This window comes from Puma concolor, chromosome A1, assembly GCF_028749965.1.
Source record: "Puma concolor isolate L17-30 chromosome A1, mPumCon1.1.hap2, whole genome shotgun sequence".
Taxonomy (NCBI): domain Eukaryota; kingdom Metazoa; phylum Chordata; class Mammalia; order Carnivora; family Felidae; genus Puma; species Puma concolor.
This window is the reverse complement of record NC_141667.1, coordinates 29,757,391-29,776,558: the sequence shown is the minus strand read 5'-3', so window position 1 is coordinate 29,776,558 and position 19,168 is coordinate 29,757,391. Positions and strand designations below refer to the sequence as shown.

Below are 19,168 nucleotides of genomic sequence, written 5' to 3'. Positions count from 1 at the left end.
AAAGGGTATCTAAAAGTAACAGTGGCACTGATTTTAGAGGAAGACTTTATATTCTGAGGCCACCATATGAATACCACCAAATGCCCACCCAGGATGAGCTAACTAGCTCTTCTAACATTGACACTGCAAACCAGTCAGAGGGCATTCAAACCCCCATCCAGAATAAGCGTGGCCTGCAGATCTTTAGCCAGAACGAGAACGTTTGCCTCCTTGTTATCACTCCACCACCTCGGACATGATCCCACTTTCTGGCCCTGGTGCTGGCTCTTCTTTCTGCCTGGAATGCTCTTCTCAGAGATTCCCAGGTTTGCGTCCAGACTTAGTGCAAATGTCATCTTCTTATTGGAACCGACCCTGAATTTCTCCCTCAGCCGCCTTAATTTGTTTCAGTAGTTCTTATTACCTTCCAAAACACAGTATAATTTTCTAACTTATTATGCTTGTTGTTCATTGTGGTCTCTGCCTCCTAGAATATAAGTTCTGAGAGATCAAGATTGGTTTTCCTGCTGTATGTTTGTTCACACAGTTCCTGGCACACAGTTCCTGGCACACAGTAGGTGCTCGGTATATTGATGAATGAATAAACAAAGAGCATGACTTAATTCTCTTTCAGATGACCAGTGCCCAGCAGCGCTGGGCCTGGCTCGCGTTGAACCGTGTTGAACACATTTCTGAATGGAGGAATCGCTTTGCTCTGTGCTTTGCAGCAAATGCCACTCCCCACTGCATTCTGTGAGCAGAGAAGCCTACCCTCAGGGACATCCCCTCCTCCAAACTGTGATTACTCTGTCGTGATCTGTGGAACTGGATCTCAACCGGAGCTACGATTTCTCATATGGCTTAGGTTTTTAGATTCACAAACTAGGAGCGATAGCTCCTGATTCCTGTTTCTCTCACAAGGCTTGTTTTTTTGAATATAAAAGACAGTGGGTGTGAGGCGGTAGAAAGTTCATGGACTGAGAATCTGGGATGAGGTTCTGGGCCTGACGCTGCCAGCAAATTATGTCAGTCGGGACTTTAAAGATTTAATCTTCATATCAAAGCTACAGGATTTAATATCACCATCTTACAGATGTGGAAACTGAACCCGAGAAAGAGTAAGCCACTTGTTCCAGGCGACATGACCAGTAACTGATGTTGGCAGAATGGGGTTTGAAACTTAGGCCTGCCTATTTCCACAGCCCACATCTTCAAATCATATAATCTCTTTGGACCTCTTTTTTTTTTTTTTTTTTTTTTTTTGTCACAAAACGGGAAGGATAGGTCAGAAAAGGCAATATCTAAAATCCTCTTGGGGTGTCTGGGTGGCTCAGTCAGCTGAGCATCTGACTTCGGCTCAGGTCATGATCTTGCAGTCTGTAAGTTCAAGCCCCATGTCGGGCTCTGTGCTGACAGCTCACAGCCTGGAGCCTGTTTGGATTCTGTGTCTCCCTCTCTCTCTGCCCCTCCCCCACTCGTGCGCGCGCGCGCGCTCTCTCTCTCTCTCTGTCAAAAACAAACATTAAAAAAATAATAAAAAAATAAAAAAATAAAATTCTCGTGACCTTTAATATTCTCGTCTAAAGGTTCTGATTTTACAAGAACCATGTAAACCAAAAGCATTATAAATCTTAACTGCTTTACTATGAATTCATCTCGTTTCTCCTAACGAATTCAAACGTCCTGGATAATGCATAGGACAGCATTTTTTAATACATCAAAAAATGCTTTGTCAACTTGGCCATTACAGTTATTGCGGCAGGTAGACAATAAATAATTCTTAAAGATCAAATAAAAGTTTCTATTTTAGAACTTGGCTAGCGTGTAGCCCAAGCTGGAGAAGTCGTGAGTCCGTCTCGTGCAAACCTGCCGAAGCTGGTGGACATAAAGTCCCATTAGTTTATTTTTAACAAGAAGGGCAAGGGCATAATGGTGAATTTACCTGCCCAAGAGGTCTGCTGGTCTTGGTCTTCCGTTTCACCCCAAACTTCCAGGCATTTCCTGGTGAGAAGCTACTGGGTTTGAGGCAACCTTTCGACCCTCCCCCACCCTCTGTTCCCACATCCTTCAGAGTGTTGGGCCCTGGCTTCGTTCAGTCTTTTGTCCTTTGGTATTTCCTGTTGCTGGAGGTGGAAATACCTGCTCCAGCCTTGTTCTGCCAGCGGAGCCCAGGCGAACCACCAGCTCTGGGTAACTAACGCAGACCCAAGTCCACGCGGCATACAACTCTGGCAGACAACTGTATCAGAAGAACCTGAGGAGCCCTGAAAAGCCTGGTGCTTTCTTCCTAAAAGCGCACTGACATAGGCTATGCGAAATGCTAACTAAACTTACAAATAATCCTACAGGTCTTTTAAATGTCCACCCCATGGTCGTTGGAAAAATATCCCACTAAAATCATTAACACCCGTTGCTTTCCTTTCTGGTAAAAAATAAAATATTGTTATGAGTAAATAGAAACCATGAATGCAATTTCAATTCTGGGCATATACCCCACAGATACACTATACCTGGGGGAAATCACTTTTGTACAGGATTATTCTTTATACCATTTAACAAATATCTAAAAGTTGGAAACAATCTAAGTGGCCATCAATTGGGAATTGCTTCAATAAATGAGGGTACATGCATAGAGTGCGCCCCCAAGAGAGAATGAGGAGGTTCTTTTTGTGCTAATAAGGAATGATGTCCAAGGCATATTGTAAAGTCAAAAAAGTAAGGCATAAAGCAGGCTATATAATCTATGCCAGCATTTGTATACAAAAGCCAAAAAAAAAAAAAAAAACGGGATATGTATTTATTTTTATACTCATAATTCTAAAGGCACACAAGAAACTGATAGCAAGGTATTTATATCCTTTTGTAATTTTTTATTTTGGGCAATGTAAGTGTATTTCATAAGTAAAATAACAAAATAAATAAGCAAAAAAAGTTGGCTCACATTTTTTATCTTTAAATCTGACTGAATTCAGGGCACCTGGCTGGCTCAGTTGGAAGGGCATGTGACTCTTGAACTTGCAATCATGAGTTCAAGTCCCATGTTGGGCGTACAGATTGCTTAAATAAATAAAAATAAGACTTGAAAAAAATTTTTTGACTGAATTCTAAACTACATCATTTCTGCTGGATGCCTGGATGTTTCTAAAAATTCACTTTGGGTCTGGGTTGGTTTCTCCTCAACCTTGCTTTAATTTGCTCTAACAGTGAATGTATTTCATTTGGGCCACGGAGAGGAAAGTCGCTAGTTGCGTTCAGATTTCTAGTGAGTGGATCATTTTCTGACCAAACAGTTCTTTTTTTCCTGGAGACAAGGAAGTGAATCTGAAAAAACTTTGAACTCCACCATGATAGGATCATGTCTGCTTCAACGCATTAGCCCTTGGAGTTACAAGTACACCAAAGCGGCAAAGTCACGTTGGAAACTACCAGACAAAGGTAACATCCATCATACTGTGTAAAGCTCTTTCACATCATACTCTTTCATCATCCAACATACTGTGTGAAGCATCGCGGTGTCAGAATTTACAAAGTTCACTGAATCTCGGCTTTTTTATATGACTATGTCATTTGCCTTAAAAAAGCAAATTCGAGGAGACAAAAGTAAATAAACAAAAAGATAACTTTGGTCATAGGCAGTCTGTTAAAAGACTCACAGTTTTCTTTTTGATGCCTTTACCTTCACGTTCATCAACAAGCTGAAGGTGCCAGCAAGCACACGTATCCCTGGGGTTTTGCCTTACTTGCTTTAAAGATGAAATTTCAAGGGATGCAATGTGTCTAAAGGCAGGGGCCTTCTTTTCAGTATGTGAAGGGCAGCAATTGTCCATTTCTACTCTCATTAGGGACAAATGAGCTTCATCTTACAAGATTCTGAATAGAAAATCTTTCGCTAATAGCCCATTGTTTTCTCTCTGGGAAGCAGAAGCAGTTTATGGCCTGGAATCATTGTTGGAGAACTGGAGAAGTCTCTTTGGGTACAAGAAGAATGGAGTTGTCCCTTCTGGAGACAGAAACTCAGTCTTGAAATTCAAAACTTAAGTGTGCCTTTTAACTAGCTGCTCCTTAATTTACCTTTGAATCTTTGATATGATACACAGAGTGAAAAAGGAGTGCCTTTTCCCCGCTTGTCTTAATTCAAAGGGAATATCTTCCTTTATCTAGTCTTGGGGGTTTTGTTCTTCTCTTTTTGTTTTCAAAACCACTCCAGGACCTCTCTTGATTGGGCATAGTGATGGAAATATTCTTGGGTTAGGGAGTAAGCTCTGGGCAACATTGACAGCACTGAAGCTTGACCTAAAACGCTTAATTTTTATACTTGGTGAGGACAATGGCTAAACTCTGTGCCCTGAAGTGCTCTGTGTGTTTCCTCATCTCGTAGCAATGATACAGCTCACCTAGCTGCCAGACCAAATAGTTGACGAATGATAGCACCCCAGTGTTCCATAAATAAATATCAAGTACTCTAACACCTGGAATGTACAACTTGGAAAAGACAGTGCTTTCATTCCAGTTGCCTTTTCCAGATACCGCAGGCTCTTCATAGCTCTGCTGTCTCTGTAGCAAGGACAGGGACTCACAGCTCTCCTCCTCTGATTTATGAGAGACGGTCAGAAGAGTGCTGGGCAGAGGTGGCTTCTGCAGCGGCATGCCTCATTTGTGTGCTCCAACACGGGTTTATCACACCCAGAGTTCAGGAACTCCAGGGTCCTCAAGAATTTAGCTGCTTGTTGATGGGAAAGGCTGACTGGCGAGGATGGATTGGGAGGTCAACAGTAGAGGAAAAAGGTCTCTGCCATTGTATGGCATCAAGGAGTAGAAAGGGAACAGGGAACACTGATGTATCTTATTCCCTTCATTCTGCTTTAGAGAAGGGCAAATCAGATGTTCAGTGATAGAACTGTGGAGCTGGAAGCAGACATTAGTCCCAATGTAATTTGCTGATGAGGAAATACGAGGCCCAGCGATTTGTCCTAAATCACAAAGTGAGTGAGTGGATGGCAGAGCTGGCTCTGTCACCAGGACTTTGAGACTCTCCGTGCTTTCTCAGCTGCATCACAGACCTGTGCAGACACTACTCAGAAGGAGGATGGACTGGCCCTGGATTGCGGTGCTAGAGAGAGCACCCTGGAAGCGCTTTGTAAACCGTAACACTGCCGCGGTGGAAGGTGTTATTACTGCAGGTAATTGTTCCGAGCACACCCGCTTATTTGATCACCTACTTGAAAGAGAAACAGATTTGAAATTGCCTGCTCAGTTTCCTCATTATCTGAATGAACAGGAAGAAGACAGCAAAGTAAAAATCCAGAGACAATCTTAGAACAAATCAAGCCCTCTGCCCCATACTTCAGAAGAATGTTGACCAACTCTGTTAGAAACCAGCAACACTCCTCCCAGGTTTCCAGAAGACTTCATCTGGCCTGCCCAACTCTGGTAGGGGTGGCAGTTAAGGAGTGGCAGACACCAAAATGCTGGAAAAAAGGAGAAACCAGGAAGGTGCCTGACTCTCAGATTGGTCCCAAGTGGCATGAACAAAGTGCGCTACCGAGAAGGTTCAAACATTGACTGAGAACATTTTCTCAGCAAGTTTACTTTCCTGAGAAAGACATCTACTGCCAGGTACTCCCTCCATCGAGCAGTCGGTATTATGATAAGGGCTGTGCCAGGGGATTACTTTCTGCTTCAGCTCGGAGGCCAGGTGGGTAAGGGACAGATAATGACAGTATTACTTACTCTGAGGCTTTCAGCTCTGCCTCTCAAAGCCCTTTACAACTGCTAAATCTCTTCCTACAACTCTGCTTGGCTCTCTTCTCTAGCCAAGGAAATAGAAGCCACTTCTCCTACCCGTAAACCAGGTGACCATCTTCTCCCCTTCCTAGTCCCTGTCCCCCCACCCCCACCCCCATCGCTGGGTCTCAGTCCTGTAGCAGAAAGCATCAGCGAATCGGTGTGCATTTCCACTTGGTGCCTGAGCAAAGGCACAGGCAAAAGATGAGGGGTTTACAGTTTGTGTGGATACTCTACCTGCCAAGCCCTTAGGGAAATTATTAAAAGTTACATGGTTGTAAGCGGCAGAATTGGAACATAAATCCTGGCAGAGAGGGGTTACAATTATTCTATTTTATACATGAAGGAACGGAGGCTCAGTTCCAGAACTGGGACATAAACCTCAAAGTGTCTGACTCCAGAGTCCATAGCTCTGATCCACTCCCCTATACTGTGCCAGACTTAAACCCCAGGATAGGAGGCAGCTCCTTGGAATGCTTTTTGAGAATGAAACTGAGGGCTGGGATCCAAGTGAGCTGTAAGCACATGTCAGGTAGTTGTTATAGCTGCCCCTGACAATTTTTCTGTGTTTCTGCTCCCTGGGGGAGAAGACAAAGCAGAGGAACATCACTAGTCCCTACACCCTATCCTTGTGTCCCTTCTCCAGAGCATGGCACTGTGAATCCACTGCTTCTGAGCTCCTTAGGCCTAACACTTCCCTCCCAGCCCTCTGTCCCCAGGAGCCTCTGAGAGGAGCTCAGCACCCGGGGAGCGCCTGCCTCAGGAGCCACCCTTTCTAGAAGCTTCCTGAAGCTCCCTCTCTCTCTTCTTACTTCCAGGAAGTGTGGAAGGAACCATAAATCTCAGCCCGGGAATCATTCACCGTTCTTTGGGTTCCTGTTGTTCAACTGTGTGGAGACTCCCTTCTTTTGGTGAGCCGGGAGGCTGCCCGCACAGGTGCATGGGTGCCGCTCTACACCCACAGCACCCATTCAAACCCTTGGCTCGTTTGGTCCCATCACCGATCACTTGAGTGCAGCAGCGGATGGCTAACCACATGGGTAAACTTGTCTGACTGAACTGGCTGACTCGGCCAGATACTGTGTACGTGTGGAAGGTACAAAACACCTGGTCTTGCTGGGAGGTTACTGCTTTACTCATAAAGAAGAGTTAACTGTGTTCTGAGAATGGTCTCACTTACAGAGTAGCTGATGCAGGAGGATAACCCGATTCATGGATCATTATCCATTTAACCTTCAAAGACAGAACTGTCCTTGTTCAGTCTCGACATCAAAAGAATACCTTCAAAATCTCTACGTACCCTGAGCCTCTTGCACTGTATTCCTGTTGTAACGTTTACATCCCCAAATCAACATGTCCAAAAAATTGAAATCATCCTTCCCACTCCCCCTCAATCTTCTTCCTGTATTCTACCTTTACTGGGAGCACCGGCACCCTCAGTCACCCGAGTCAGCAACTGGACCAACCCAACAGGCTGCCGTCCGGCTCTTCTGTCAATGCTCACGTGCCATCAATCAATCGTCAAGATGCAGGGTGCCCCTGGGACTGAGGTCTCAATTCCATGTGTCCTTTCCATCGCTTCTGTTGTTGGGTCAGTGCACACCCTCAGCTAACTGATGTCATAAAACAAGAATGGACATGCCCCAAGGGCAGGGACCAGCACTCAGAAGAGTGTGGTGGGTAAGAGTATAAACTTCCAGCCAGAACAGTGGATTTGCATCCCAGTTGGTGAGCTGTTTCCTTATCTGTGAAATAAGAATAAGAATACCTCCCTGCCTTATTTGTTCTGAGAATTAAATAAAGCCAATGTATTAACAGCACGTACAACAGTGCTTGGTACAGTGTTAGTGTTTGCAATGCATATTATATGTGTAATGATAGATGAGGAAACCGAGGCACAGAGCAGTTAAACGCCTTCTCTAGGATCATACAGCTATTAAATGATACAGTTCACATATAAATCCAGTCGATGCTTCATCAAAAGCCATATTCTTTTTTCCCACGTGGTACATCTAGGTTGTTAACAAGAAAAGTACAACCTCTAAAGTATCAACACAAAGATCATATATTATATACAACAGTATGGATAATATGATCTCACTTAAAAAATGTTGACATAATTTGGTGACATAACTTCACCAAAACAAAAACCTTCTTATTACTACCTCTGAAATTTGTCTACTCCTTTGTCATCCCATTTTTATCTCTTCTACTAAACTACCCGAGGGCAAAGATTCTCTATTGCATAGCACAGACCAGATACCCAACATTTAGTATGTGTTAAATTGCTGAATAGCACTGAATCTTTCTTTAAAAAAAAAAAAAAATTATTCAGCAGATAATAGATAATAGATAATATACGAATGTGGTGAAAAGCCTTCAAACCATACAAAAACTTAGAGGAAAGTAATATTCCTTCCATCCCATTACCAGACACCCAGCTCTCATCCCAGAAGCAGCCACAATGACCAGTTTCTTGTATATCTTTCAGAGATAGTACTGAATTGCGCTGAATTGTAGTGCCATTTACATTCATTGCCAAAGACTATAAGGTAATGATGAGCAATGCTTTATACACATGTAGCCAGTATGTTTTCTTTTCTGAAAAGTCACCAATTTTTCTCAAACCCATATAGAGGACAACCCAAACATAAAAGGTGCATGCGTGCATGTGTGTGTGTGTGTGTGTGTGTGTGTGTGTGTGTGTGTGTAGAGAAAGATGCTAGTTGCTGTTTGTGAACTCCCTCAGGTAAAACCACCATCCAGTTCTATGCAGTTCTATTTAGTTTCCTTCCCCTCGTAGCTGATGTTATGACCCATTTCTTCAAAAATTTTTAGCCTGAGATTTCATTTTTATTGTGCTTTTTGCTCCCTGGATGTGGAAAGATGGGCATTCTATGACTTAAACATGACAAAGGACTTTCCCTTTCTTTCAGCAAGATGTCTAAGGTCACTCTCATACCACTTACCACAGTTTGAAACGAGAAAGTGCTTCCTGGAGGAAGAAAGATAGTAACCACTCTTCTCAGTGTGGTTTTTGTTAGACAGATGTCTGCAACAGCCCTGGGAGACACTTTATCTAATGCTTTAGTAATGAACCCCCTTAAAGAGACTTAACACTTGGCATTGCCTTCTCTCAGGTTGCTAATTTGCTTTCATTACGTGGCTTTGACATAGCATGGCATATTCGGACTGTGACATCACTTAGAAATGGCATTAGGAATGTCACTTCTTAGAACTGACATCAAACTGCACACATGGTTCTAGGCCTGTGCTTGTAGAGGAATTAATACTGAAATATTTACAATTCTCTACTTTAATCTGACTATATGGTTTCACATGTATCTACTCCTCCTCTGTAATACTTTTCTAGTTTCCACTTCAACATACTAAATGCACATTTATTTTTTTCCAAAAAGACAAAACAGATGGAATTTACCCAATATATAGGGCTTTTTTTTGTATTAACAATTATTAAAACCTAAGAATTTGGTTCTTCTCATCTCTTCTTTGGGGAAAAGAACTTTTCTTCTTCCTTGCTAGCATCTTTCCATTTTTTGTCCAATGCTGCAGCAAATGAATTAGACAGCTGAAGTCCAGACATGCTCTTATTATTCTTTTAGGGCTGATGTAGACATGGTACCCAGTGACAAGCTAAATGGAGCCTTTGTTTCCATTGGGTCCTCAATGGAAGACACACCAAGAGATAACTGAAGGGTTCTTCCTTCTCTCCTAAGTCTGTTTGCTACCAAGTGGTCTATTGGCCATTCCAAGTCTTTGGTGTAGACTCAGTGGTCTCTCTGACTGTCAATGAGCTCTTTTTATTTGTTTCTTTGTTAGTGCCTTCTTCTTATTACTTCTACCTCTTCAGTTTCCATTAGTAAAGCCAACCATGAGGACATCCTGCCAAGTTATCTACCCCAGCTCAGCCAACTCACTGCAATTCTCACAAATCTTAGGAAAGTCCTCGCTGGGCTAGGAAATGATCCCAGAACTCATAGAGAAAATGGACCATTAAGTCCTGGCATTATCTTCCTTCTATTAGAGATATGTCTTTGTAATCACTTAGGAACTTGCTTCTCCATCAATCTGCTTTCCATGTGCAGGTTTTATTACTTTCCATTCCTTTATTCTTTAACTGAAACATTTCTGTTCTAGAAATTGAACTCTTCTTGTGTTTGGAACACCATGTTGAATAAATGTTTCTGCATCTTTTGCAAACATACTCCAGTATCACTGAGCTCTATTATGATGTGTACAGGATTGTAGAATAAATGAGTATTTGTTAAATGCATGACAGGGATGTGGCTTAATCATTTATTGGAGAATTATAAGTTTTCTGTGGGTCTGACTGGGTAAATCATATAGTAAAATGACAATGCTATGTGAATGCATGTAGCACTGCTTGCTAATTGGCCTCTACCAAGACATAGCAGCATTTCTCTTCCTGGAATCTCTCACAAGATGCCAACTAGTTTGCAGAGCACAAAGGCAGGATGGCAAAGTGTTTAAGAGAATGGCCCCGGGCCTAGATAGCTTGAGTCTGACTTTGAGCTCTAGCGTTTACTATCTGCATGACTTTGGGCAAGTTGTTTGATCTCTCCATGCTCAGTATTCTCATCTCTAAAATAAGGATCATACTAATCATTCCTGCCCATTCACTCATAGGCTTGTTTGAGGATGAAGTAAGCTAATCTAGGCAAAACACTACTTAAGCAGCTGTAACAGTACTCCATCAGTGTTCACTATTATTATTATTTGGCAGCTATTGTTTGGCTTGGCAACGACTGTAATTCAAAGCAAAAAATGAATTGAGCTTGCCGAGTGTTACATCAACTTCCAAGACAACGACAAAGCACTGAAATACTTCCTTCAGGAATGTATTTAAACCTGGGAACCTACTAAAGAAAGCCATTATGTCCCTGAGTCAATCAGGACATTTTCTCTTTGAACATCTCTAAAATGAATTGAACGGTCATTGATGACCAACAATTTCTAAAAGGAGCAAAAGATATTGAGATGGAATATATTGAAAGTCTTGCGACAAACTATTCTGTCGTATTCCTATTTGCAATTTAAGAATCCTATCTTTTTGAATACAGTTATATTTACATGCCACAAAATTGTCTTAGTTTTTATTGTCGTTACCTCTTTATATTTGATAGAGACCTTGGCAAACTCCAAGACAGAGATTAAAATTGTACACTAATGCCCCCTCGCCCTTTTGGGTCGGATTAGTAGAAATTTAATTTTTTATAACATGGCATTAGCTTGCATGTTTACCAGCCTAAAGATTTCTGTATTTGTTCAGTCAAAATTTCCCAGTAAGTAGTTTTTTCAGCTATCTGCCACCCATAAATAATAAACAATAATTTCAGATTCCAATAAATCAAACAAAACAATGTTTTATTAGTACAGGTTGCTGTTAACAATGCTAAGTTTGTAAGAGGCTGCAACGTTGCAGAGAAGGGATAGTTATTTATGGCAAGAAATGAATGAAAAAGATCTGTGTTAACATTTGTCTCAATTTACCTTTTCCAGTCACTGGATGGGAGATGCAAACACGTAAAAGTCTCTACCTCTAGGCATGATACACAGTTTCAAGTCAGCACCCATTAGAATGGTTAGAATATAATTACTATTAGGAACCTGTATCTCATGTACTAATTGCATAAATTAGCTTTAAGTGAAAGCGACATTGTATGATTACATTTGGGCCAAATCTAGCATATGTTTGCTTGTTTTTATTGTTATTTAACTGCTCAGGCCTAATGATTAAATTGTCACTCTTTTATGCTTCCATGAGATGGGAAAGCATTTGATTTGTTTCTCTTCTCCACACAATCGATTGATTTGCATAATGCCAAATGATGCTTCTTTCAGATTCTGGTGTGTTTACCATATATTGCTTCAAACATGCCAACAGACTGTCATTTAGTGGGAGAAAAAAGCCTAGACTATTATTTTGAATACCTACAATCAATCAGTCCATCTGATAATACACCCAGGGAGCCAGATGCCCCAGAGAAACAAGATCTTTTTTTTTTTTTTTTTTCGGTTGTTATCAAATGACTTACCCACAATGACTGCAGTGACAGTGAGCAGTACAAAAGCATTCCGAAAAAGGTAACTTTTAACATCCTCCTTTGTGATGCTCTGCACTTTCCTCTTGGCCAAGAGTGTGCGCTTACGAACTCCTCGCTGGAATCTCTCCATCCTGCCCCCCATCCTGGGCTCTTCTCCGTTGGTTTTAGTCATACTGTACTTCTGTAGGAATGTCTTTTCTTTGCACTTCAACGTCTCGGAATCACCCCCGGAAAGCCAGACCTCTTTGGTGTTAGAGAACACAACTAGAACAAGGAGAGGAGAGACAAGAGTTACAGCCTGCAGGGGTGAGAAATCAGGGTTGCCCCACAGCAGGGCAAGCTGTTGGCACGCTGCATAATCTCAGTAGGAATCAAGAGCTAGAGAGCCGCAATGCCAGGTTTCAAGGCTGGGTGGGAGGTGCATATTTTACAGGACCACGTGTGAGAAATGTGCATCAATTCAGAATCTACCAGCAGAAATGTGTGTTCTATTTTTAAAAATTTGCCCTTCCTATTCCAATGAGGCTGTAAAAGGGTTCATCCGAGCCGAGTGTGACTAAGCAGCCCCCACCCCCTCAGTCTCCCCCAGAACCAGCCAAGTGCTTTTTGCACAATGTTCACCCTCAATAAATGTCTAATTGAATTGAATGCACAGGAAGCGCTCAATAATTACTTGCTGGCTTATGTTGTGTACCCGGTGAAGGCGTAACCAGGTCAATAAAATGAATTAAGATATTGATATTTCATCCTCAGGGCTTTCTGTTTTAAATGATAAAGATTTTCTTCATTAAGGAAAAAAACCCACGATAATATCAGCTAATAAATATGGTCATGAAAAGAATGCAATGAAAAGAACATATGCACAGGACTTGGGAAATATATTTGACTATTTTGCCAGGTAACTTTTTAATTTTTTTCTCTGAAACAAGCAAAGTTCTCTGAGCCTATCTACGCATTATCTGTAATCGTAATTCATTTATTTCCATTTTTATCACAAGTATAAGTGCAAAATAGCATTTGTCTTTGTGGCAATCATATCGGAGTCTCCTGAGGAAACCATCACCGACTTCTGGGTATTTCAAAATTTTAGAATTTCTAGAACAGATGAGGCGAATCCAATTTTCATTCCAAACATTACAGCGTGTGGTTTCTAGTTTCTTTAAAGCGCTCCTAGGTTATTCAAATATCTAAGTCAATCTCTCCCGGGTGGAAATCGGTTCTTTTGAAAAAAAATCAAAGGATTCCTCCGGTTGTATAAGGTTTGTAATCCACAATCTTTCCCGAGATCAATCCAAGTAAAAATCAGTGGTGCCTGTGGACGTGTGTATATGGCAACGCCAACAGCCAGCGTGTGCGTCCGCGGGGGAGGTAAGTGGAAAGCAAAAGACTCCTCCGGAGCTTTTGGCAAATCCAAGTGTGGAAAAAGAGACTCGTCTTAACAGTTGTGACTTTTAAATAAAATTGCAGCTTGGGGACAGTGATAATAAGACCTACGGCTTGTTGAAGACGTCACGGCAGATTAGAAGTTTAGGGAGAAGTGAGGAAGGGGACAGACGAGAGACCAGTTTTTTTTTTTTTTTAAACTAGTCTCTGGTTCCCTTTCCAGTCACTTTTAAACAGACCAGCTCAGCCTTGATTCTTTTCTAGCTCCCGAACCACAATCTACCCCCAGTCCACCCTGAATGACTCAACTCCGAGTTAAGAGCGGACACGGCATAAGCGGACACCATGCGCTCATTACATTAAATTACTAACGTGGACTTTATCTACCAAAATGGCTAGCTTTTCACTCTCGCTGCTCCTCTGCTCGCGAAACAAAATCCATCGGCGGAGACGTGCATGGAGAGGGGAAGCCCGGCGGCAAGACAGGACGTCAGACTTACCTTTTCGGATTTTGTAACGGATGGAAGGTACCCCAGGCAATGACAAGGTGAATTCCGCAGCAGGTACTGAAGAGTAACGAACGCCACGAGCCCGGCATGCATGCGCTCTGAAACTGCAAGTTACTATCGGGGCAACTTAAGAAAAGGGGAGGAGTCTGCGCCCGGGACAGGGGGAGTGGGGAAAAATGAAAACACCACAGGGAAGGAGGGCGCAAACCCGAGGTTTCTGGAATACTGATTAATCTTGGCTCACTAGAAGCATGCTTGCTGGCTCTGTTTTGCTCCTTAGACCACTTTCACGCTTTGTCAGTTCACTTTCATTAGGAATGCAGAACCGGGACCAGGAAGAATTGCAAAATAAAGCTCACACACACTCAGAAAGCTGGAAGTCTTGATTAGAACGTTTCAAAGAAGACTCTTCTAAGACGAAATTTAATTATCTCGCATTATTACAGGTTTCCTCCCCCTGAAGGAAACACGAGAGTGCTCTTTTGCCTGGTTGTACACTTATGAAAGAGTCCCTCTTTTCAGAATTGGGGGAAATAACTGACATTTCTTGGGAAGACCCAGAACGCAACAAGTATGGAGGGGGAAAAGTGCTTGCTACTATTCTCTAAAGTTGCCTAAAGTTACTCAAAACACAAGATGAGACATGCCTCTATGTTAGCAGTTTAAATTCTGTTATAACAAATCTAATTTAGCTCCAACTTTGCATTGCAAAGACTGAAAAAGCAACGCACAGAGACCAGGATCTTTTCTGAACTATAAAGTAAAAAGCATTTTAGGACCAAGAGTGTAAATGCACACTTGAAGGTTTGTGATTTCAAAAGATAAGTTCCTGTGCATATTGATGCTTCAGTTTTAAAGGAAGCTAAACATCCTCCTTGCCCCCCCACGCCCCCCCACTGCCCCCACGCCCCCCACTCCCCCCACCCCCGTCCCTGCAAGTGCCATTATTTTTAGGAATTAGAAAATTCTCATTGCAGTTTTAGTTCACTTTTCTTAGAAAGAAAAATATATTGTGAAAATAGATCTAAACAAGGAAAAAGCTCAACTCAGCTCCAAAACTTAGAAGTTGTTTAGCATGAAGAAAAAAAAGTTTAATAGAGACAAAAATGCATACCAAAAATTGCAGCCAGAGTTCTGTATTCCTGCTCATTGAATCGCATATTCTCCATGCAAGATCTGCTTAGTTCTTGAGTCTGTTATCCAACAGGAAGGTATGTTTTTCCCTCATTGGCAAATCCAGGAGATTTGCTAAAGATACGTCTCCTGCCAACATCAACTGTTTCTTTTAAGCCCTTTTGAACAGCTACTGGTTGGAAAGCAATGGTGAATCATGCAAATGATTTAAAATTACAAATGAGCAGCAATCATAACAACTTCTAAACGTGGCATAATTTTAAGAGTTTATGGAAAATATATACTCTTGACAGTCCCAGCCCACAGCCATCTTTCTCTTCCTCTGATCTCCTAGGTCACTTAGCATCTGTACCACATTGTTTAACGCTTAATTACACTCTGTTTTCTGCTAATCCTTTCTTTTTAAAATCATGTTAAGCTTTGGCTTCTCAACTGAATTATAAGTTCTTTGAGGGCAAGAACCAGTCCTATGCTTGATACATAGTAAACATGAAATAGCTCTTATAAATGCAGAACGTAACATAAAAGTATGAAACAAAATGCTTTTCAACCTTCTGTGTTAAAACAAAAGTATTTGTTTTTATGCTGGCGCTTCCGACCTAGGTGCGTGGAACAGACATCATTTCTTAACACCATGACCACATTTGAAAGCATGTATTTACTACCTTAAGTCCTATCTGAGCCATGGGTTTAAGACTAATTTGTCCATATTTCTTGCGGAAGTGACTTGTCTTTTAAGGGAACTTAAAAGAGAAATCTTTAAATGATTTTAAATGGTGTTTCAAGCCAAGTGGCATTTCCATTTTTTAATTCTGTTTTTTCAATAGGCAAGTGAAAGGACTAGAAAAACCACACTTAGGTTAGCATAGAGATAAGAAGGCCCTACTGCCCTTTCTTTTTTTTTTTTCCTTCTTCTTTTTTTTTTTTTTTTTCCCCTAAGGCTTGGTTATAAACCATTTCATTATTTTAGTTTGTGCAGACATGATGGGAGTCTGGTATACCCCTGAGAAGGAAGTAATTCACCACTGAAAGTTTTGTTGGCTGTAATAAAACCTAATGAGAAAATGAGATGCAAAGAGTCTCAGTTCAGAGTTCATCTGAATTACAAGGTTTTAAGTCTGGGGGAAATATTGAGAATTGCTTCTTTTAAGTCCCACTTTCTCTTTGGGAAATCTGCAGCAATAATGCCCTTGGGGCAACTTGGGTCTCCTCAGCACATATTTCTACCTTTTCCCATATTTCATAAATAAGACCCTTAAGTGTTAAAACAGCTTTTTCCTTCATAGAAATATGCAATAAGTGAAAGATCAAGAAGTTATGAATAAACCTCTATAAGCCAGACTTCATTTAAAGCTACTCTGGGTAGGAGACACAGAACCAGGGAATCATATTAATTTTGGTATTCCAGAGTGAAAAACAAACAAACAAACAAACCACATGTAGCAACACCATTCCTTTTGAAAAATCTTCCAGGAATCCTCTTTGAACATACGATTAACAAAGTATGCTATACGTATTATTATTATTATTATTATTATTTTTTTTTTTTTTTGAGGAAAATGTCACCGTAATGACCACCAAATCTAACTTATTCTTAAATGGACTGTTTCCATTCATTAGTTTGATGTATGAAGGATCATGACTAACAAGTAAGTGCTGTAGCATAGTACAGAACGGTTAAATTTCAGCACTCAAGGAAAGGATATTCTGGAATTTGGAAAAGGAAATGGATTAGAAAATCTTTTAACCTTTATCAAATGTTTTCCACCTTTATTTATTTATTTTATTTATTTTTTAACGTTTATTTATTATTGAAAGACAGAGAGAGACAGAGCGTGAGCAGGGAAGGGGCAGAGAGAGAGGGAGACACAGAATCTGAAGCAGACTCCAGTCTCTGAACTGTCAACCCCAGCTGACATGGGGCTCGAACGCACAAACCGCGAGATCACGACCTGAGCCGAAGTCGGCCGCTTAACCAACCGACCCACCCAGGCGCTCCTCCACTTTTATTTCTAATTTCATGTTTCATAAGAGATTTTATCATCCTTTATTCAAACAGCTTATGTTTTAAGGATCCTCATAAGGAGTGTCAGTTCTCCTATAATTTGGAAATTATAGAATGTTAAGACAATGAATGGGACCTGATTTAACCCTGGTAGAAATACCAGAGATATAGTAACAGTAGAGGTAGAACTGGTATTTGGTCTTTTGTTTTGTCTTGAATTTTTTTCTTTCTTAGGTTTGAATATAAAAAGCAAAACAACAAAAAAAACTGGTGTGAAGTGTGGTTACTTGGATATTATTTTTAAAGAAATTTTTTAAAGTTTATTTTATTTATTTTTGAGAGAGAGAGAGACAGAGACAGAGGAAGAACATGGGAGGGGCAGAGACAGAATGGGAGAGAGAGAGAATCCCGAGCTGGCTATGTGCTGTCAGCATGGAGCCTGATGTGGGGCTTGAACCCACGAACTGTGACATCATGACCTGAGCCGAAATCAAGAGTCAGATGATTAACTGACTGAGCCACCCAGGCACCCCTGACTGGATTTATTTTAAACCCAGATGAAGCCTGAAAAACCCAACTCTAGGGGTGGCTTATAATTAACCTTTATCATATTCATTCATTCATTCAGCAAATCTTGAGCAAGTATTGTGCTCCAAACACCAGTCCCTTTCCTCAAGGAGTCCACCAACACACATGTCTGCAATCTTTATGCAGTGGGCAAGGGGAGAACCCCACAGGCAGCTTTGGGAATTCTGTGCTGGGGCCTGTTTCTACCAGGTTCTCCCAAAGAGACTGAGAGCTTCTTGAAGGAGCTGTGCCTGGCTAGTGGTCTGGACATTGTATGTCCAGAAGATCCAAGATGTCAAATTAAAGAACTTGAACTCTATTCCTAGGCAAGAGGGAGGCACAGGATTTAAGCACAAGAGTGATTTTAAATTTTGAGTTGATCCAAATCCTTTAAGTGAAAAAGACTTGAGTTAGGAAGTGGACGAAAGGTGGAGCATTTACAAACTGGGATAATTCACACCCACATCAAAAAAAAATTAGATTCCATTGAAAAATACAGACGATCTCATGATACCAAGGCCCTTCAAGGGAAGGCTGGCATTGAGCAAGACCTCCTGCATCAGGTGAGGTATGTACTCCCCCTTCACTGGCCTGCCCACTTCACTTGTTTTAGTTATCTTTAATGTATTCTGATGTTTTGACCTTTGGTGGGGTTTGAGCAAGGGCAGAGGTCTGGAGAACCCCAACATAAAAGGAAGGAAGAACACGAGGAACCCTCTAAATAGACCCACAAACAGTGAGAAGTTATGCCAACCATTTGATCATAAGTTAGCCAAGAGTTGGATATAATGGTGGTTGAAAGAAATCGAACACATTTTCTTTGTACTAAAACTCAAGACGATCTGCTTTTAGTGAAGATTTCAAAAGTGTTATTGCTATTAATTGTGACATATTGTGAAATGGCATTTTCCCCAGTTGCTCACCATGAGCCAAATCTCTGAAGGACCAGAATCTTGGTTTAGTGGAGAAAGATCATGTAGGTTAATTGGAATTAAAGCCTTCAGCCAAGTGCTAGCAACAATAACAGTCAACATTTTTATGGTGCTTTATGGTTTTATAAGTGCTGTTTCTTTTTTTTTTTTTTAATTTTTTTTTCAACGTTTATTTATTTTTGGGACAGAGAGAGACACAGCATGAACGGGGGAGGGGCAGAGAGAGAGGGAGACGCAGATACGGAAACAGGCTCCAGGCTCTGAGCCATTAGCCCAGAGCCTGACGCGGGGCTCGAACTCCCGGACCGCGAGATGGTGACCTGGCTGAAGTCGGACGCTTAACCGACTGCGCCACCCAGGCGCCCCTAAGTGCTGTTTCATACATCATCTAATTTAATCTTTGTGACAATGCTTTGAGGTACATTCTATTATTACTAGTCTTGTATATCCAGATATTGGCGTGGAGTTTCATACGGATTATGCAGTTTGCTTAGGGTTACAGTCAGCGAGTGACAAGAGTTCAACAATTTTCTGAGAACTTTAGTTTCTTGGGGTGCCTAGCTGGCTCAGTGGGTAGAGCATGCGACTCTTGATCTTGGGGTTGTGAGTTTAAGCTCCATGATGGGTAAGGAGCCTATTTTTTTAAAAATAGATAAAGTATTAAAAAAAATCTTTAGTTTCTCATCTTTTTCTAAAAGAAGTTCCTGGTAGCTTTTATTAAAGACAGAAAAGAAAGTAAAGAACATTAAAAGGAAGGCCTACCCTCTCTTCCTCCTCCAATCTCTGACA

At 41.3% G+C, this 19,168-nt stretch overlaps 1 protein-coding gene across 1 annotated transcript in view; it reads right to left on the bottom strand.

Annotated features, from left to right (window-relative positions):
• SLC1A3 (solute carrier family 1 member 3) overlaps positions 1–13,892 on the bottom strand; it is a 78,683-nt gene extending 64,791 nt beyond the window's left edge. Inside the window, exons 1-2 of the mRNA XM_086677214.1 lie at positions 13,733–13,892; positions 11,841–12,113 (exon numbers count right to left, since the gene is read on the bottom strand). Of these exons, the coding sequence (XP_086533340.1) occupies positions 11,841–12,021 (181 nt within the window). The 5' untranslated portion in view covers positions 12,022–12,113; positions 13,733–13,892. The remainder of the gene's footprint in view (positions 1–11,840; positions 12,114–13,732) is intronic.
• Positions 13,893–19,168: the final 5,276 nt, after the last annotated feature.